Source organism: Electrona antarctica (genome assembly GCF_951216825.1).
Source record: "Electrona antarctica genome assembly, chromosome: 8".
Lineage (NCBI taxonomy): Eukaryota > Metazoa > Chordata > Actinopteri > Myctophiformes > Myctophidae > Electrona > Electrona antarctica.
Window position 1 is genome coordinate 34206335 of NC_136789.1, and position 22481 is coordinate 34228815.

Below are 22481 nucleotides of genomic sequence, written 5' to 3' on the forward strand. Positions count from 1 at the left end.
CCTGCCTCGATCGCCCCCCTCTCCTTCCCCCTACCCCCCCCCCCCCCCCCTCTCTCTCTCTCCCCACTGTCCTTCTTTTACCCTCCCCTCCACCCCCCACCCCCCCCCACTACACCATTGCATCGTTAATTAACCACTTGGCATCCGAACTGAATAGCCCGAACCACCTACAGTATTTCTTTCTTCCAGGAAATAAAACGTCTGGGTTTCCGAGGCTACCTACAAAACGTCTGGGTTTCCGAGGCTACCTACAAAACGTCTGGGTTTCCGAGGCTACCTACAAAACGTCTGGGTTTCCGAGGCTACCTACAAAACGTCTGGGTTTCCGAGGGTACCTACAAAACGTCTGGGTTTCCGAGGCTACCTGCAGTATAGCAGCTTGCTCCTTTCCAAGTAAAGGAGCTAGTGGTTCTACTCCGAGTCTCTCTCACAAATATGACTGAACGTCTCACCCCATGTCTCTAAGGGGCAATTCACACTATGGTCCCGGGTTCGGACTCGGGACCACTTGTCAGATGTTGTGGTAATGTGAATGATGCGTACCGTTCCCGGGAGCGGATCTCCCAACCGTCCCCGAGACAGCATGGGGGGCGGGTCTCTGGACCGTTGAAGTGTATTCAGATACGGATCGTTCCAATGTGAATGCATGCGTACCTAAAGAAGGAAGTGGACTTTTTTTTTTTAGAACGTGACATGATCTCTAGTCGACGAGCCAAGCGTCAACAAAAAAAACACAGACGCTGCACGAAGCGTAACACCAGCTCATTTCTCAACGCCGCCCGTCGCCGATCTACAAGCTCACAACGCTTCGCAGCGCGACGCGTTGTGAGCTTGCATATCTGCTATGTTGAATCTGCTATACACGCAGCACCGCAGTACGCGCTGATCTTGGACTACACGTGGCTCTTGGGCTTTGCTTGGCATAGTTTCCAAAGTAAAACAAAATAATAATAATGCTAAAGTAGAATCCATTAAACTAATATCAAACACGACACTGGAGCACAGAACTGACTGACACAGTGAATAGCAGGCAGGCTGACAGTGACGTAGTATAACGGCAAAGAGCCAAAAGAGGCAATGCAATGCAGTGTCTGGATTTATTGGAGACAATGTCGCAGAGTTGATGGTCAGTGTCCGTGCGCACCAGTCATCAAGCACACCACCATCTGGAGGATCAAAGTGTGTTATGCAAGTGTATCCGGGTGCGCTGTTGAATCTCGGGCAATGTGAATCATGGCCATCGGGGACCAGGCAACCGTATTCGGAAACGGTTCCAATGAAACGGATTCAGTCCCTCTCAGTGTGAATTGCCTATAAGGGAGACGCCAGCCACCCCGTCTGAGAAAAAACTCATTTCGAGGGCTTATATTCTTTGGGTCATGACCCACACTTCATGACCATAGGCCATAGGTCATAGGTCATGACCCACACTTCATGACCATAGGTCATAGGTCATGACCCACACTTCATGACCATAGATAGGTGAGAATATAGGAACGAAGATTGCTCCGTATATCGAGAGCTTTTGCCTTCTGACTCTGTTAACTTCGGTTGCAGAAAAGGGTCCATTTTGTTCCTATCAATCGTTTTAGCTGCATGGGGAGCCCCTGGGGGTCCTCATGGGGAGCCCCTGGAGTGTCCTCAAGGACCCCTGGGGGTCCTCATGGGGAGCCCCTGGAGTGTCCTCATGGGGAGCCCCTGGAGTGTCCTCATTGACCCCTGGGGGTCCTCATGGGGAGCCCCTGGAGTGTCCTCGAGGACTCCTGCGGGTCCTCATGGGGAGCCCCTGGAGTGTCCTCAATGACCCCTGGGGGTCCTCATGGGGAGCCCCTGGAGTGTCCTCGAGGACCCCTGGGGGTCCTCATGGGGAGCCCCTGGAGTGTCCTCGAGGACCCCTGGGGGTCCTCATGGGGAGCCCCTGGAGTGTCCTCATTGACCCCTGGGGGTCCTCATGGGGAGCCCCTGGAGTGTCCTCAAGGACCCCTGGGGGTCCTCATGGGGAGCCCCTGGAGTGTCCTCAATGACCCCTGGGGGTCCTCATGGGGAGCCCCTGGAGTGTCCTCGAGGACCCCTGGGGGTCCTCATGGGGAGCCCCTGGAGTGTCCTCGAGGACCCCTGGGGGTCCTCATGGGGAGCCCCTGGAGTGTCCTCGAGGACCCCTGGGGGTCCTCATGGGGAGCCCCTGGAGTGTCCTCATTGACCCCTGGGGGTCCTCATGGGGAGCCCCTGGAGTGTCCTCAAGGACCCCTGGGGGTCCTCATGGGGAGCCCCTGGAGTGTCCTCATTGACCCCTGGGGGTCCTCATGGGGAGCCCCTGGAGTGTCCTCAAGGACCCCTGGGGGTCCTCATGGGGAGCCCCTGGAGTGTCCTCAAGGACCCCTGGGGGTCCTAATGGGGAGCCCCTGGAGTGTCCTCAAGGACCCCTGGGGGTCCTCATGGGGAGCCCCTGGAGTGTCCTCAATGACCCCTGGGGGTCCTCATGGGGAGCCCCTGGAGTGTCCTCAAGGACCCCTGGAGTGTCCTCAAGGACCCCTGGAGTGTCCTCGAGGACCCCTGGAGGTCCCCGGACCCCCACGCTGGTATAAGTAGACACATGGAGGTGGATTATCTCAATGTATGGCTTATATGGTTACAGTGTTCTCCAGATAGTCATTAAAAGAAGAAAAACGTACAAACTAAATGTTATCATGGATTATAAGCAGACACTCTATACCAAATATGGTCTGAGAGGCTAAATCTCATCAACATGGTGTTCCGTTCCGTGGCTCAAATGGTGTTCCGTGGCTCAAATGGTGTTCCGTGGCTCAAATGGTGTTCCGTTCTGTGGCTCAAATGGTGTTCCGTTCCGTGGCTCAAATGGTGTTCCGTGGCTCAAATGGTGTTCCGTGGCTCAAATGGTGTTCCGTTCTGTGGCTCAAATGGTGTTCCGTTCCGTGGCTCAAATGGTGTTCCGTGGCTGAAATGGTGTTCCGTGGCTCAAATGGTGTTCCGTTCTGTGGCTCAAATGGTGTTCCGTTCCGTGGCTCAAATGTTGAATAAATAAATGGGCCTCGACATGAAAACATGTTGAAAACCACTATTGCCTCCCTGCCTGCCTCCCTGCCTGCCTGCCTGCCTGCCTGCCTGCCTGCCTGCCTGCCTGTCTGCCTGCCTGCCTGCCTGCCTGCCTGCCTGCCTGCCTGTCTGCCTGCCTGCCTGCCTGCCTGCCTGTCTGCCTGCCTGCCTGCCTGCCTGCCTGTCTGTCTGTCTGCCTGCCTGCCTGCCTGCCTCCCTGCCTGTTTGCCTGCCTGCCTGCCTGTCTGTCTGCCTGCCTCCCTGCCTGCCTGCCTGCCTGCCTGCCTGCCTGCCTGCCTGCCTGCCTGCCTGCCTGCCTGCCTGCCTGCCTGGGACCACCCACACCAACACTGCATTGTTTTGGAATGAAAGTATATATCTGGCAGACAGAAAAATCATAATCCATTGCAGTGTGAAAAGAAGAAAACGTAACCCATTTAGACCTGAGGTAGAAGACGATTCTAAAAATGTCTTTTAAATCCTGACAGTTTTCACAAAAACCCATGTTTCTATGGGCTGATTCATACTCCTATTTTACTGCTGTAGTGCCGAAATGATTTCGGCTCGTCAGAAGTTTTCAGTAGCACCGAAGAGCCGACTTTAGGACGGTACCCGCCCCGCGCCTTAGTCAGTGCACGGTTCTCAAACATTTTCATGTCAAGGACCCCTCAAAACTAAAATGAATAAGCCGTCGACCCCCATCTGAAAATATGTTGTTCCAGGGACCCCCCCATGCAGAAGCAAAGATTTGAGTTAAAAACGTTCGCTCTGAATGAATATCTATTCAAAGATTTGCGCCACATTTTCACCATAAAAAAAAAACGAGCTTGTATAGATCTGCTATTTTTCAATATCTAAACTACAACATAATGCTTATAGAAACACCAAAAGGGGTTCTCGTCCTGAACGAGTTAACATAGAAGAAGAGGCTCTATCAGCCTGTAAATGGGAGGAGAGATACTGTAGATTCTGTTATCCAATACTTGTGTAAAAAGCAGCCATTGTCACGACTGACTGACTGTGCTGTCTTGGGAAAGGAGACAGTATTTATACTGTATTGGCAGGATAATGCGGCCGTGCTGTATACGCTGGAAGAATAGGCACTAAGGGCTACAGATAACGAGGACGGAGAACATTCCATTAAAGATAGCGATGGTATCAAGCTGTGTGCCCTGCTTGGGTGGAGGAGGAGGAGGAGGAAGAGGAGGAGGAGGAGGAGGAGGAGGAGGAGGAAGAGGAGGAGGAGGGGGAGGAAGAGGAGGAGGAGGAGGAAGAGGAGGAGGAAGAGGAGGAGGAGGCGGAGGAGGAGGGGGAGGAAGAGGAGGAGGAGGAAGAGGAAGAGGAGGAGGAGGCGGAGGAGGAGGGGGAGGAAGAGGATGAGGAGGAGGAGGCGGAGGAGGAGGGGGAGGAAGAGGAGGAGGAGGCGGAGGAGGGGGAGGAGGAGGAAGAGGAGGAGGAAGAGGAGGAGGAGGAGGAGGTGGAGGAGGAGGGGGAGGAGGAGGAAGAGGAGGAGGAGGAAGAGGAGGAGGATTCTGCACCGAACCCACCACCACCACCACCCCCCCACGCAGCATCAGCACCCGCTGTGGAGTGCAAGGTGCATCTGTTACCATGGTAACCATGGTAGCCGGGCCCAGGCAGTCCCTTTCATGTCTGTCAAGGAACACTGTAGGGAGAAGAGAGGAGGGATATGGGTGGAGGAGGGGTGGGGTGGGGGGGGGGGGGGTAAATCCAAATTTATATACTTTGTCGTATATGACCATTTGGCTTCACCGAAGGAGACTGGCTTAAGACACATTCCGGGCACATACAAAAATGTAAAAAAATGTGGAACTCCAATCTTTGTTTCTGGGGGGATAGGGGGGGGGGGGGGGTCACAACATATTTTGATCATACAATAAAATGAAAACATTTTTATTTTATTTTTTTACACAAACAAAACATTCAGTCTTTTTTTCCCCACGCTTTGCATAAAAAGTCTGCTAAAGCAAAAACACCTTTCGTAGTCCTCTAACCAGAAAAAGTTAACACATGCAGATGGTTGTCGTTTTACAAAATAATACATGTCTTAATTCATCATATAATGGGCAGTAAAACAAAAACTGAATTTATATATATAGCATGCGTATCAATGTGTGCGTTCCAGGCGCCCATAACCATCCCCGGCAGCTCCATGTTTAAAACACTGTGTTGCTGACAGAGGCTCGTCACATAAACATGAATCATTTAGTCGCCACACAGCAGAGTTGGAAAATGCCACATCTCATCAATGTTCCCATGCCTGGGCTGGCTGCTGCTGTCCTACACACCGTCTCATCAATGTTCCCATGCCTGGGCTGGCTGCTGCTGGTCCTACACACCGTCTCATCAATGTTCCCATGCCTGGGCTGGCTGCTGCTCTCCTACACACCGTCTCATCAATGTTCCCATGCCTGGGTTGGCTGCTGCTGTCCTACACACCGTCTCATCAATGTTCCCATGCCTGGGCTGGCTGCTGCTCTCCTACACACCGTCTCATCAATGTTCCCATGCCTGGGCTGGCTGCTGCTCTCCTACACACCGTCTCATCAATGTTCCCATGCCTGGGCTGGCTGCTCTCCTACACACCGTCTCATCAATGTTCCCATGCCTGGGCTGGCTGCTGCTGTCCTACACACCGTCTCATCAATGTTCCCATGCCTGGGCTGGCTGCTGCTCTCCTACACACCGTCTCATTAATGTTCCCATGCCTGGGCTGGCTGCTGCTGTCCTACACACCGTCTCATCAATGTTCCCATGCCTGGGCTGGCTGCTGCTCTCCTACACACCGTCTCATCAATGTTCCCATGCCTGGGCTGGCTGCTGCTGGTCCTACACACCGTCTCATCAATGTTCCCATGCCTGGGCTGGCTGCTGGTCCTACACACCGTCTCATCAATGTTCCCATGCCTGGGCTGGCTGCTGCTGGTCCTACACACCGTCTCATCAATGTTCCCATGCCTGGGCTGGCTGCTGCTGTCCTACACACCGTCTCATCAATGTTCCCATGCCTGGGCTGGCTGCTGCTCTCCTACACACCGTCTCATCAATGTTCCCATACCTGGGCTGGCTGCTGCTCTCCTACACACCGTCTCATCAATGTTCCCATGCCTGGGCTGGCTGCTGTCCTACACACCGTCTCATCAATGTTCCCATGCCTGGGCTGGCTGCTGCTGTCCTACACACCGTCTCATCAATGTTCCCATACCTGGGCTGGCTGCTGCTCTCCTACACACCGTCTCATCAATGTTCCCATGCCTGGGCTGGCTGCTGCTCTCCTACACACCGTCTCATCAATGTTCCCATGCCTGGGCTGGCTGCTGTCCTACACACCGTCTCATCAATGTTCCCATGCCTGGGCTGGCTGGCTGACTGCTGCTCCTAATAATAATAATGAATTGCATTTTTATAGCGCTTTTCCAAGTGCTCAAAGCGCTTTACAATGGTTCATTCATTCATACATTGGGAGGTGAAGCGGCGAACAGTCGACGCCAGCTTCCCACATTCACACACCAACGGTGGCGAGCTCACACCGACCGACTCATTGGAGGCAATGTAGCGTTCAGTGTCTTGCCCAAGGACACTTCGACATGTAGACAGGAGGAGCCGGGATTGGAACCGCCGACCCAGGGATCATTGGACGACTCTCTCTCTACCTCTTGAGCCACAGTCGCCCTACACACCGTTTGGACGTATACAGTACGTAGCTGCAGTGGTGGAAAAAGTACTCAATTGTTTTACTTAAGTAAAAGTACCAATATTGCAATTTAGAAGTACTTCGTTATACAAGTAAAAGTACGGAATTTAAAATGTACTTGAGTAAAAGTACAACAGTAGCGGCATCAATATGTACTTAAAGTACTAAAAGTAAAAGTACTCATATTGCAGAATGTCCCATTTCAGAATCTATTGAAAATAGCAGATCTACAAGCTCTCAATGCGACGCATTGTGAGCTTGTAGATCTGCTATTTTCAAATGGCCGAAATGTATAGGGTTGAAGTGGTTAATGTATGTTTTCTAATCAAAATAAAAATCACCAAAGTAACTAGTAACTAAAGTTTTCAAATAATTGTAGTGGAGTAAAAGTAGAAATGTTGTCTCTGAGATGTAGTGGAGTAGAAGTTAAACTATTCGAAATTGGAAATACTCAAGTAAAGTACAAATACCTAAACATTTTACTTAAGTACAATACTTAAAGGACCACTTCACCACTTTTCAACCTATTCATATAATAGGTCCTCACTAATAATCATGAAAAAATGTTTTCCTACTCAGTCTGTGTCTCATAGGAGGGCTGTGGGCAGTTCAGAAACCGTCCTCCAGTGACATCATCGATGGGGAATACAAGCTAATAGAAACTGCAGGCTTTCTAGTCCTGAAAAGTTGCAATGCGAAAATGGAAGCCATCGTTCTCACGATAATGAAAATCTAAACATTTTTGTAAAAAAAAATCTTGTTTAAAGAAAAAATCTGCCTAATGATGATGTCACTGGAGGACGCTTTCTGAACTGCCCACAGCCCTCCTACGAGACACAGACTGAGTAGGGGGAAAAAATCTGCCTAATGATGATGTCACTGGAGGACGCTTTCTGAACTGCCCACAGCCCTCCTACGAGACACAGACTGAGTAGGAAAAAATCGTGCCATTTTATCATGATTATTAATGAGGACCTATTATATGAAGATAGGTTGAAAAGTGGTGAAGTGGTCCTTTAAGTAAAAGTACTTAGTGCTCCTACGGTTCTTGGTCTAAAAGCTGAGATGAGCCCAGATTTCTCTCGGGCACAGCAGGCGACCCCCTTCATCGCTTTGGGGCAGCAGCAGCGGGCGTTATTTCTCCTCGAGAAGAAGAAGAAGAACGGGCACGACACAAAGCCACGCCGAGGAGAGAGAGAGAGAGAGAGAGAGAGAGAGAGAGCGGCTGTCTGTTCTGTTCGACAGTCACGCAATCGTTGTCACACTTGTCACACACACGAGCTCCAAGGTCCCTGAGTCTCCTTCAAAGAGTGACTCGCCAGTGGGGACCCTGTGGGCGCTGCAAGGGGTCGTGTTCTCTCCTCCGCGCGTCATCAGTGCCCATATAGACAAATTCAGAAACGGGTCTCATGGTCGCAGCTTACGCATTTCCTGTAGGCGGAGCCGACATAGCTGCGGGGTAAACCTGCACCTCCTTCTACTACAGTGAGTCAGAGTGACTGATGTTAGTCTGCTCACATACCTGCTTTTTACTAACACTAACATTACAAAGATGCCCAGAACATCGGGATGAACCTGTGTAGTTTATGTCTGCTCCAACAGTAGTGGCAACATTCAAAAAAACAAAAAAAACGGAATGTCAAAATATCTACCGCGGTGGCTGAGACCATGCCATAGAGTAATGGTTGAGACAAAGCAGTGAAAGGTCCTGAAAGATACATAACGTCAGTCTTACCCAATACCCAATATTTCTGTTTTATGAACACAAGGCTGCTGTACTTTATACCTCATACTTTAAATGCTTAGTATGAGCTATGGCGGCTCCACCTACAGGATATACGTAAGCTGCGACCATGAGACCCGTTTCTGAATTCGTCAATAGAAAGGGCCTTTCTTTGTGGAGTTTGCATGTTCTCCCCGTGTCCCCTATAGGTACCCTCAGAAAACGCCGGGGCACCTGGGCATGGTGGCACAGTCGGTAGTGCTGTCGCCTCACAGCTAGAAGGTCCTGGGTTCGATTCCCGCTCGGGACGCTGTGGGCGCTGGCGGCGTGTCCTCTCCTCAGTGCCCATACCCGAGTTGGCAAACGGCCGGTTGGCGAAAGGGGCTTTCTGTGTGGAGTTTGCATGTTCTCCCCATGTCCCTTAGGGTAGGTACCTTCACATGTTCTCCCCGTGTCTCCTAGGGTAGGTACCCTCACATGTTCTCCCCATGTCCCTTAGGGTAGGTACCCTCACATGTTCTCCCCGTGTCCCCTAGGGTAGGTACCCTCACATGTTCTCCCCGTGTCCCTTAGGGTAGGTACCCTCACATGTTCTCCCTGTGTCCCCTAGGGTAGGTACCCTCACATGTTCTCCCTGTGTCCCCTAGGGTAGGTACCCTCACATGTTCTCCCCGTGTCCCCTAGGGTAGGTACCCTCACATGTTCTCCCCATGTCCCCTAGGGTAGGTACCCTCACATGTTCTCCCCGTGTCCCCTAGGGTAGGTACCCTCAGAAAAAACATGCAGTAATCCTGGTCTCTATAAACTGCCTCCCCTGGCCAGCCGGGGCGCCTGATGGAGGGGAAAGGAACTGGTTGGAATAACGTGTTCCTTCCACGCGCTACGTCCAACCAGGGAAACTCCTCCTGTCAGGTGTAAAGAATCAACTTGGACACTCAGGCATGAAGGAAGCATGAGTTCAAGTCCGTTGCTCTCCCTAGGTTGGCGGAGGGTGTGTAGAGCCCAGGATCACATTAGATAATTGACACAGGGGTGAAAAATGGGCTACAAAATCATGGGATAAAAAATTATAAAAAAAAGAAAATAAAAAAGCCGGGGTACCTGATGGAGGGGAAAGGAACTGGTTGGAATAACGTGCGTGTTCCTTCCATGCGCTATATACGTCCAATCGGGGAACCCCTTTTGGTGTTTTAAGCATTGTGTCATACTTTAGCTATTGAAAAATAGCAGATCTACAAGCTCATAGCGCGGCAGAGTGCCGCGTAAGCTCGTAAGCTTGTAGATCTGCTATTTTTTGAAAAATGATGAAAATGTGGTGCAAATCTTTGAATATATATTCTTTCAGAGCGAACGTTTTTAATTCAAATATTTGCTTCTGGGGGTGTCCCTGGAACAACATAATTTCAGATCATTTTGGGGGTCTTTGACATGAAAAAGGTTGAGCACCACTGACATTCAGAAAACTGTCATGATTTACAAGAGATTTGTAGAATCGGCATGGTCTCTGGTCTAAATGTGTTAATTCTTCAGCCAAAGCCAGACAGCCAGGCCCTTCTTCTCCTCCTCCAATGACAGCCAGGCCCTTCTTCTCCTCCTCCAATGACAGCCAGGCCCTTCTTCTCCTCTCCAATGACAGCCAGCGAGCAGCACAGCACAACGATCATTATACAAAACATCCGCAATCATTTCCCCGCCATGTAGTTTTCTTCGAGTGCAAAAACAATGTTTCCAGTGTGTATTTTTTTAGAAAAAAACAAAAAACAAAAAAACAAATCAAAGCCAAATCAGCCTAAATGTATACGCTCCGTCACGGAGCGTATACAGCCTCAAAACACAGTCACCCCGGAGCGTATACAGCCTCAAAACACCGTCACCCCGGAGCGTATACAGCCTCCAAACACCGTCACCCCGGAGCGTATACAGCCTCAAAACACCATCACCCGGAGCGTATACAGCCTCAAAACACCGTCACCCCGGAGCGTATACAGCCTCAAAACACCGTCACCCCGGAGCGTATACAGCCTCAAAACACCGTCACCCCGGAGCGTATACAGCCTCAAAACACCGTCACCCCGGAGCGTATACAGCCTCAAAACACCGTCACCCCGGAGCGTATACAGCCTCAAAACACCGTCACCCCGGAGCGTATACAGCCTCAAAACACCGTCACCCCGGAGCGTATACAGCCTCAAAACACCGTCACCCCGGAGCGTATACAGCCTCAAAACACCGTCACCCCGGAGCGTATACAGCCTCAAAACACCGTCACCCCGGAGCGTATACAGCCTCAAAACACCGTCCCCCCGGAGCGTATACAGCCGACGGCTCTGCTCAGCCTGGTATTCCTAAAACGCAACCTAAGTAAACTATATGCTTAAACGGTTAAACCTAACCGTAATTACCTCAGTAAACCGGTGCCGAAACCTAAGCCTATTCCCAAACGTAATCCCGGTAAGTCTATGCCCTAAACTAACTATGCTCTAGTCTAACCTTAAACGTATTTCTAACCTTATAGAGCGCCAAAGTCCTGACGTCACTCGCTCATTCATCCCCTGGTTCAAGTTTTTCTCTATGGAGAATAACAACATGGGGTCATCTTAAAATCCTCTCAGAATTGTGGTCCAAAAATAAACAAACTTCCTCCGGGGCGATATTGTCAGGGAGTGTTGTGTTGCAGGGAGGTGTCTCTGTATCGTTTTGACAGTCAGTACAGTCCCTCATATTTGATACGGTCTGTTTCTAGCAAAGTTGATTCTTCAAATCCATATGAGTGAAACGGTCGGGATGACATGTTCATTTTTCAGTCTAAAATTCCCCTATGGGGATTTTAATGCAAATAAAAATGTATTGACGTCAAGACTTCGATGCTCGGCCCAGGCGGTTGCGTAACCGTCTGGGCACCCGACTGGTAATCCAGTCGCAGTGTGCCGCGGGTTCGACTCCCGAGCCCGACACGGCCTTTACTGCATGTCTTCCCCCATCTCTCTCCCGTTTCCTGTCAGCCTACTGTCTGTCCCTTCAAAAACCAATAAAAGGCGTAAGCCGCAAAAAAAGAATATATATAAAAAAATAAATTAAAAAAAAGACTTCGATGCTCTATTGTCAACCCATTTTGGGCGGGAACCCCTTTTGGTGTTTTAAGCATTATGTTATGCTTTAGCTGTTGAAAAATAGCAGATCTACAAGCTCATAGCACGGCACCGAGTGCCACGCTAAAAACTTGAAGGTCTGCTATTTTTGAAAAATGTGGCGCAAATCTTTGAATATATATTCTTTCAGTGTGAACGTTTTCAACTCAAATCTTTGCTTCTGGGAGGTCCCTGGAACTACATATTTTCAGATGGGGGTCTGTGGCCAAATACAGATAATTCTGTATCCGGGTCCATGACATGAAAAAGGTTGAGTACCACGGACATAGAAACATAGGGTTTTCAGAAAACTTTTAGGATTTAGAAGATATTTTTTAAGAATCGTCCTACAGGTCTAAATGTGTTAAAACAAATACAAGAATACGAGGAGCGGCCGGCGTGAGGTCGGTGTGAGGCCGGCGTGAGAAAATAAAACGAGGGCGAGTGTGTTTCAAGGCGAGCATTCCCGATACCACCTAAATCCCGTGATAACGTTGAGCCACAGTAAATCAGCACAGTAAACGTGGAGTATTATTACTTCTTCGGAATCTTTATTACAAGATATTAGGCCACTGTACAAATCAGTGTGAACCGTATACAGTACAACGCAAGAATTAAGACCGTTTTCTCGAGGTTTTTTTGTCGTCATTCAGAGCTGTATAACGAGGTGTTTTTCAATAATAATAATAATCATAATAATCAATACACAAGTTTCAGAAGAACTTCCGCATCACGTTTCATGCATGAGGTCCACAGTTTGCCATGCATGAGTTGGTATCTCAGTGGGGTTTTTTGTTTTAAGAAAAAATGGCAACCCAACGAAACAACTAAATTGTAACAGGTGGTAAAATGTGTAAAGCACAAAAAAACAAAGAAAGAGAGAGAACTAGTCGTAAATAGGTAAATATCCCTCGTGAGATTTTGGCACACACGATAATGCACAATGCAATATAAATAGTTTATCAATAGGGGGTGTGTACAGTACAGTACAGTACAGTACAGTATCAACCATTCCAGGTTGGAAAACCTGGGAAGCTTTTACAAACAGGTGGGAGGAGGTACGGGTTACACAGGTGTATAAATGACTTGTATATAGCTGCAAAGTATGGTAACAAAAAACACTCAGGCAACATTGAGAATTCGTATTAAGTAAAAAAGAAGGGGGTATAGTCACTTTCATTCGGTCACGGTTTTCCTCAACATACAAAAATAAATGATAATAATAAAACAATCCCGACCGACCGACAGACTGACCGACCGTCGCCGACCGGCCGACCGACTGACCGACAGACCGACCGACCGTCGGACCGACCGACCGACCGACCGACCGACCGACCGACCGACCGACAGACGGACCGAGCGACCGACCGTCGGACTGACCGACTGACCGACAGACCGACCGTCAGTCCTCGAGTCAAAAGACGTGTTATTCCAGAGAGGGGTCATAATAATAATAAATAAGCTCTTCTATATACAGACCAACAGAGAAAACAACAAACCCAGTTTCTAAACCAGCTTCCCACTTTTGTGCAAGAAAGTAAGGGCTTTCCCCCCCTCATAATAAATATATACACTCACTCACTAGAGCGATCGATATCGCCCTCCCTCGGTCAAAAAAACAAAATAAAACGGAGAAGCAGAAAGAATGATTTACCGTGGTCGGTCTGTCGGTTTAGAGACGGACAATAACAACATACTTTGTGCAGGAGGAGGTGTGTGCTTTTAATATCGCCGTCGGCAGATCATACTTTGTTCTTGTTGGTTTTTGTTTAGATTCTTCCCTTTCTTAAATCCTGTCCCTGATACCTGCGTTACAGAAGAAGACGGCTCCGTTATCCTCCTCCTCGATCGCTTTCCTCCTCTTATTTTGTTGCCTTCTCATCCCCTTCTTAATAACGAAGCCCCCTCCGCTGATCGAAGGGTGCGTGTGCGTGTGTCTCTGTGTGTGAGTGTTGGGGGGGGGGTTGGGGAAGGGGGCGGGGGGCATTCCGTCACGAGTGTATAGCCCTCCGTCGACTCGTGACCCTTCCAGCGATGTCGTGTCATCCAGGTGGCCATGATGACTGAGGAGGAGGAGGGGAGGGAGGAGGAGGAGGAGGAGGGGGGAGGAGGGGGAGGGAGGAAGTTCTGCCTGCTGCCACGTGAGAGAAAAGTGCTTATATACAGTGTCTTTGGATCAAAACTGGTAAATATCGCCATAAAAATCTTCCTTTTTTTTCAGTGTCTTTTTTGGGGTTGGGGGGTTTGGGGTTTGGGCCTGGGATGGGACGGGGGGGTGCGGGGGGACGGCGCAGTGGCGTGCACAGACATTTTGAGAGGGGCAGGTGGTGCTCAAGTGAAGAAAAGGGGGCACCTTGTGCGGCGCGTGGTTGGAAACTTAATATACAATATTAATATGGCCTTAATATATTGTGTGAGATTTATATAGATTTTTGGGGCATAAATAATCATATTAGAAGAAGCTGTTTAAGTTGTCACCATGGGCCACATACTGTACACTGTACAGAACACAAAGAAAATTAACAAAACTGTACAAAAAAAAAACTTTCAAAAGGCCACATCATTGCTGTGCAGAGGGGGGGAGAAAAAAGGGCAGGTGCTCTTCAGCACCACCTAGTGTCTATCTGTGCACGCCCCTGGGCCAGGGACGGAGACGGGGATGGGGGGGACGGTTGATGGCGTCGGTTCTTTCAAGCCTCCGTGGGGGTCCTTCAAGGCTCCATGGGGGTCCTTCAAGCCTCCGCGGGGGTCCTTCAAGGCTCCGTGGGGGTCCTTCAAGCCTCCGTGGGGGTCTTCGCCGCTCCATTTTTCAGCGCCTCCTCGTCGCCATTCTCGTCCTCGTCCACAACTGTGGATGACAGGGGGAGGGGGGGGGGGGGGGTTAACCATTTAATAAACCCTGTACTCTCAGTGAGAGCGCCAGACCTTGGGTCCTTGACATGAAAATGTTTAAGAAACGACTGACAGAGAATCATAGGGTTTTTCAGAAAACTGTCAGGATTTAGAAGACATTTTGTAGAATCGAGCTCAGGTTTAAATGGGATAAACACTGACTGCAGAACTCTACACCCAGAACCAGAACCACACTCTGAACCATGAAGACATTTATAAACACTACAGAACTGAACTCTACACCCAGAACCACCCTCTGGACCATGAAGACATTTATAAACACTACAGAACTGAACTCTACACCCAGAACCACCCTCTGGACCCATGAAGACATTTATAAACACTACAGAACTCTACACCCAGAACCACCCTCTGGACCATGAAGACATTTATAAACACTACAGAACTGAACTCTACACCCTGAACCACCCTCTGGACCATGAAGACATTTATAAACACTACAGAACTGAACTCTACACCCAGAACCACCCTCTGGACCCATGAAGACATTTATAAACACCACAGAACTCTACACCCAGAACCACCCTCTGGACCATGAAGACATTTATAAACACTACAGAACTGAACTCTACACCCTGAACCACCCTCTGGACCATGAAGACATTTATAAACACTACAGAACTCTACACCCAGAACCACCCTCTGGACCATGAAGACATTTATAAACACCACAGAACTCTACACCCAGAACCACCCTCTGGACCATGAAGACATTTATAAACACTACAGAACTCTACACCCAGAACCACCCTCTGGACCCATGAAGACATTTATAAACACAGCAGAACTCTACACCCAGAACCATCCTCTGGACCATGAAGACATTTATAAACACTACAGAACTCTACACCCAGAACCACCCTCTGGACCCATGAAGACATTTATAAACACCACAGAACTCTACACCCAGAACCACCCTCTGGACCCATGAAGACATTTATAAACACCACAGAACTCTACACCCAGAACCACCCTCTGGACCCATGAAGACATTTATAAACACCGCAGAACACTACACCCAGAACCACCCTCTGGAACCATGAAGACATTTATAAACACTACAGAACTCTACACCCAGAACCACCCTCTGGACCCATGAAGACATTTATAAACACTACAGAACTCTACACCCAGAACCACCCTCTGGACCATGAAGACATTTATAAACACCACAGAACTGAACTCTACACACAGAACCACCCTCTGGACCATGAAGACATTTATAAACACTACAGAACTCTACACCCAGAACCATCCTCTGAACCATGAAGACATTTATAAACACCACAGAACTCTACACCCAGAACCACCCTCTGGACCATGAAGACATTTATAAACACAGCAGAACTCTACACCCAGAACCACCCTCTGGACCATGAAGACATTTATAAACACAGCAGAACTCTACACCCAGAACCACCCTCTGGACCATGAAGACATTTATAAACACAGCAGAACTCTACACCCAGAACCACCCTCTGGAACCATGAAGACATTTATAAACACAGCAGAACTCTACACCCAGAACCACCCTCTGGACCATGAAGACATTTATAAACACTACAGAACTCTACACCCAGAACCACCCTCTGGACCCATGAAGACATTTATAAACACCACAGAACTCTACACCCAGAACCACCCTCTGGACCCATGAAGACATTTATAAACACAACAGAACTCTACACCCAGAACCACCCTCTGGACCCATGAAGACATTTATAAACACAGCAGAACTCTACAGCTAGAACCACCCTCTGGAACCATGAAGACATTTATAAACACCACAGAACTCTACACCCAGAACCACCCTCTGGACCCATGAAGACATTTATAAACACAGCAGAACTCTACACCCAGAACCATCCTCTGGACCATGAAGACATTTATAAACACTACAGAACTCTACACCCAGAACCACCCTCTGGACCCATGAAGACATTTATAAACACCACAGAACTCTACACCCAGAACCACCCTCTGGACCCATGAAGACATTTATAAACACCGCAGAACACTACACCCAGAACCACCCTCTGGAACCATGAAGACATTTATAAACACTACAGAACTCTACACCCAGAACCACCCTCTGGACCCATGAAGACATTTATAAACACTACAGAACTCTACACCCAGAACCACCCTCTGGACCATGAAGACATTTATAAACACCACAGAACTGAACTCTACACACAGAACCACCCTCTGGACCATGAAGACATTTATAAACACTACAGAACTCTACACCCAGAACCATCCTCTGGACCATGAAGACATTTATAAACACCACAGAACTCTACACCCAGAACCACCCTCTGGACCATGAAGACATTTATAAACACAGCAGAACTCTACACCCAGAACCACCCTCTAGACCATGAAGACATTTATAAACACAGCAGAACTCTACACCCAGAACCACCCTCTGGACCATGAAGACATTTATAAACACAGCAGAACTCTACACCCAGAACCACCCTCTGGACCCATGAAGACATTTATAAACACTACAGAACTCTACACCCAGAACCACCCTCTGGACCCATGAAGACATTTATAAACACCACAGAACTCTACACCCAGAACCACCCTCTGGACCCATGAAGACATTTATAAACACAACAGAACTCTACACCCAGAACCACCCTCTGGACCCATGAAGACATTTATAAACACAGCAGAACTCTACACCCAGAACCACCCTCTGGAACCATGAAGACATTTATAAACACCACAGAACTCTACACCCAGAACCACCCTCTGGACCCATGAAGACATTTATAAACACAGCAGAACTCTACACCCAGAACCACCCTCTGGACCATGAAGACATTTATAAACACTACAGAACTCTACACCCAGAACCACCCTCTGGACCCATGAAGACATTTATAAACACTACAGAACTCTACACCCAGAACCACACTCTGGACCCATGAAGACATTTATAAACACTACAGAACTCTACACCCAGAACCACCCTCTGGACCCATGAAGACATTTATAAACACCACAGAACTCTACACCCAGAACCACCCTCTGGACCCATGAAGACATTTATAAACACAACAGAACTCTACACCCAGAACCACCCTCTGGACCCATGAATACATTTATAAACACAGCAGAACTCTACACCCAGAACCACCCTCTGGACCCATGAATACATTTATAAACACCACAGAACTCTACACCCAGAACCACCCTCTGGACCCATGAAGACATTTATAAACACAGCAGAACTCTACACCCAGAACCACCCTCTGGACCAGAAGACATTTATAAACACTACAGAACTCTACACCCAGAACCACCCTCTAGACCATGAAGACATTTATAAACACCACAGAACTCTACACCCAGAACCACCCTCTGGAACCATGAAGACATTTATAAACACAGCATAACTCTACACCCAGAACCACCCTCTGGAACCATGAAGACATTTATAAACACAGCAGAACTCTACACCCAGAACCACCCTCTGGAACCATGAAGACATTTATAAACACCACAGAACTCTACACCCAGAACCACCCTCTGGACCCATGAAGACATTTATAAACACCACAGAACTCTACACCCAGAACCACCCTCTGGGCCCATGAAGACATTTATAAAAACCACAGAACTCTACACCCAGAACCACCCTCTGGACCCATGAAGACATTTATAAACACCACAGAACTCTACACCCAGAACCACCCTCTGGACCCATGAAGAAATGTAAAAACACTACAGAACTCTACACCCAGAACCACCCTCTGGAACCATGAAGACATTTATAAACACCACAGAACTCTACACCCAGAACCACCCTCTGGAACCATGAAGACATTTATAAACACAGCAGAACTCTACACCCAGAACCACCCTCTGGACCAGAAGACATTTATAAACACTACAGAACTCTACACCCAGAACCACCCTCTGGACCCATGAAGACATTTATAAACACTACAGAACTCTACACCCAGAACCACCCTCTGGAACCATGAAGACATTTATAAACACAGCATAACTCTACACCCAGAACCACCCTCTGGAACCATGAAGACATTTATAAACACAGCAGAACTCTACACCCAGAACCACCCTCTGGACCCATGAAGACATTTATAAACACCACAGAACTCTACACCCAGAACCACCCTCTGGGCCCATGAAGACATTTATAAAAACCACAGAACTCTACACCCAGAACCACCCTCTGGACCCATGAAGACATTTATAAACACCACAGAACTCTACACCCAGAACCACCCTCTGGACCCATGAAGAAATGTATAAACACTACAGAACTCTACACCCAGAACCACCCTCTGGAACCATGAAGACATTTATAAACACAGAACTCTACACCCAGAACCACCCTCTGGACCCATGAAGACATTTATGAACACAGCAGAACTCTACACCCAGAACCACCCTCTGGACCCATGAAGACATTTATAAACACTACAGAACTCTACACCCAGAACCACCCTCTGGAACCATGAAGACATTTATAAACACAGCAGAACTCTACACCCAGAACCACCCTCTGGAACCATGAAGACATTTATAAACACAGCAGAACTCTACACCCAGAACCACCCTCTGGAACCATGAAGACATTTATAAACACAGCAGAACTCTACACCCAGAACCACCCTCTGGACCATGAAGACATTTATAAACACCACAGAACTCTACACCCAGAACCACCCTCTGGAACCATGAAGACATTTATAAACACCACAGAACTCTACACCCAGAACCACCCTCTGGAACCATGAAGACATTTATAAACACAGCAGAACTCTACACCCAGAACCACCCTCTGGACCATGAAGACATTTATAAACACAGCAGAACTCTACACCCAGAACCACCCTCTGGAACCATGAAGACATTTATAAACACAGCAGAACTCTACACCCAGAACCACCCTCTGGACCATGAAGACATTTATAAACACAGCAGAACTCTACACCCAGAACCACCCTCTGGAACCATGAAGACATTTATAAACACCACAGAACTCTACACCCAGAACCACCCTCTGGAACCATGAAGACATTTATAAACACAGCAGAACTCTACACCCAGAACCACCCTCTGGACCCATGAAGACATTTATAAACACAGCAGAACTCTACACCCAGAACCACCCTCTGGACCCATGAAGACATTTATAAACACAGCAGAACTCTACACCCAGAACCACCCTCTGGACCCATGAAGACATTTATAAACACCACAGAACTCTACATCCAGAACCACCCTCTGGACCATGAAGACATTTATAAACACTACAGAACTCTACACCCAGAACCACCCTCTGGACCCATGAAGACATTTATAAACACTACAGAACTCTACACCCAGAACCACCCTCTGGAACCATGAAGACATTTATAAACACAGCATAACTCTACACCCAGAACCACCCTCTGGAACCATGAAGACATTTATAAACACAGCAGAACTCTACACCCAGAACCACCCTCTGGAACCATGAAGACATTTATAAACACCACAGAACTCTACACCCAGAACCACCCTCTGGACCCATGAAGACATTTATAAACACCACAGAACTCTACACCCAGAACCACCCTCTGGGCCCATGAAGACATTTATAAAAACCACAGAACTCTACACCCAGAACCACCCTCTGGACCCATGAAGACATTTATAAACACCACAGAACTCTACACCCAGAACCACCCTCTGGACCCATGAAGAAATGTATAAACACTACAGAACTCTACACCCAGAACCACCCTCTGGAACCATGAAGACATTTATAAACACAGAACTCTACACCCAGAACCACCCTCTGGACCCATGAAGACATTTATGAACACAGCAGAACTCCAAACCCAGAACCACCCTCTGGACCCATGAAGACATTTATAAACACTACAGAACTCTACACCCAGAACCACCCTCTGGAACCATGAAGACATTTATAAACACAGCAGAACTCTACACCCAGAACCACCCTCTGGAACCATGAAGACATTTATAAACACAGCAGAACTCTACACCCAGAACCACCCTCTGGAACCATGAAGACATTTATAAACACAGCAGAACTCTACACCCAGAACCACCCTCTGGACCATGAAGACATTTATAAACACCACAGAACTCTACACCCAGAACCACCCTCTGGACCCATGAAGACATTTATAAACACAGCAGAACTCTACACCCAGAACCACCCTCTGGACCCATGAAGACATTTATAAACACCACAGAACTCTACATCCAGAACCACCCTCTGGAACCATGAAGACAGAACTCTACATCCAGAACCACCCTCTGGAACCATGAAGACATTTATAAACACAGAACTCTACACCCAGAACCACCCTCTGGAACCATGAAGACATTTATAAACACCACAGAACTCTACACCCAGAACCACCCTCTGGACCCATGAAGACATTTATAAACACTACAGAACTCTACACCCAGAACCACCCTCTGGACCATGAAGACATTTATAAACACAGAACTCTACACCCAGAACCACCCTCTGGAACCATGAATACATTTATAAACACCACAGAACTCTACACCCAGAACCACCCTCTGGAACCATGAAGACATTTATAAACACAGCAGAACTCTACACCCAGAACCACCCTCTGGACCATGAAGACATTTATAAACACCACAGAACTCTACACCCAGAACCACCCTCTGGACCCATGAAGACATTTATAAACACCACAGAACTCTACACCCAGAACCACCCTCTGGACCCATGAAGACATTTATAAACACCACAGAACTCTACACCCAGAACCACCCTCTGGACCCATGAAGACATTTATAAACACCACAGAACTCTACACCCATAACCACCCTCTGGACCCATGAAGACATTTATAAACACAGCAGAACTCTACACCCAGAACCACCCTCTGGACCCATGAAGACATTTATAAACACCACAGAACTCTACACCCAGAACCACCCTCTGGACCCATGAAGACATTTATAAACACAGAACTCTACACCCAGAACCACCCTCTGGAACCATGAAGACATTTATAAACACAGCAGAACTCTACACCCAGAACCACCCTCTGGACCCATGAAGACATTTATAAACACAGCAGAACTCTACACCCAGAACCACCCTCTGGAACCATGAAGACATTTATAAACACAGCAGAACTCTACACCCAGAACCACCCTCTGGACCCATGAAGACATTTATAAACACAGCAGAACTCTACACCCAGAACCACCCTCTGGACCCATGAAGACATTTATAAACACCACAGAACTCTACACCCAGAACTACCCTCTGGAACCATGAAGACATTTATAAACACCACAGAACTCTACACCCAGAACCACCCTCTGGACCCATGAAGACATTTATAAACACCACAGAACTCTACACCCAGAACCACCCTCTGGACCCATGAAGACATTTATAAACACTACAGAACTCTACACCCAGAACCACCCTCTGGACCCATGAAGACATTTATAAACACCACAGAACTCTACACCCAGAACCACCCTCTGGACCCATGAAGACATTTATAAACACAGCAGAACTCTACACCCAGAACCACCCTCTGGACCCATGAAGACATTTATAAACAGAACTCTACACCCAGAACCACCCTCTGGACCCATGAAGACATTTATAAACACTACAGAACTCTACACCCAGAACCACCCTCTGGAACCATGACGACATATATAAACCCCACAGAACTCTACACCCAGAACCACCCTCTGGACCCATGAAGACATTTATAAACACAGCAGAACTCTACACCCAGAACCACCCTCTGGACCCATGAAGACATTTATAAACACCACAGAACTCTACACCCAGAACCACCCTCTGGACCCATGAAGACATTTATAAACACAGCAGAACTCTACACCCAGAACCACCCTCTGGACCCATGAAGACATTTATAAA

At 48.1% G+C, this 22481-nt stretch overlaps 1 protein-coding gene across 1 annotated transcript in view; it reads right to left on the reverse strand.

The window, feature by feature from the left end:
* Positions 1-14394: 14394 nt before the first annotated feature.
* The window catches only part of camk2n1a (calcium/calmodulin dependent protein kinase II inhibitor 1a), a gene marked incomplete at both ends in the record, with an annotated part of 17142 nt that continues 9055 nt past the window's right edge, over positions 14395-22481 (reverse strand). Inside the window, one exon of the mRNA XM_079508123.1 lies at positions 14395-14468. Coding sequence (XP_079364249.1) covers positions 14395-14468 — 74 coding nt within the window. The remainder of the gene's footprint in view (positions 14469-22481) is intronic.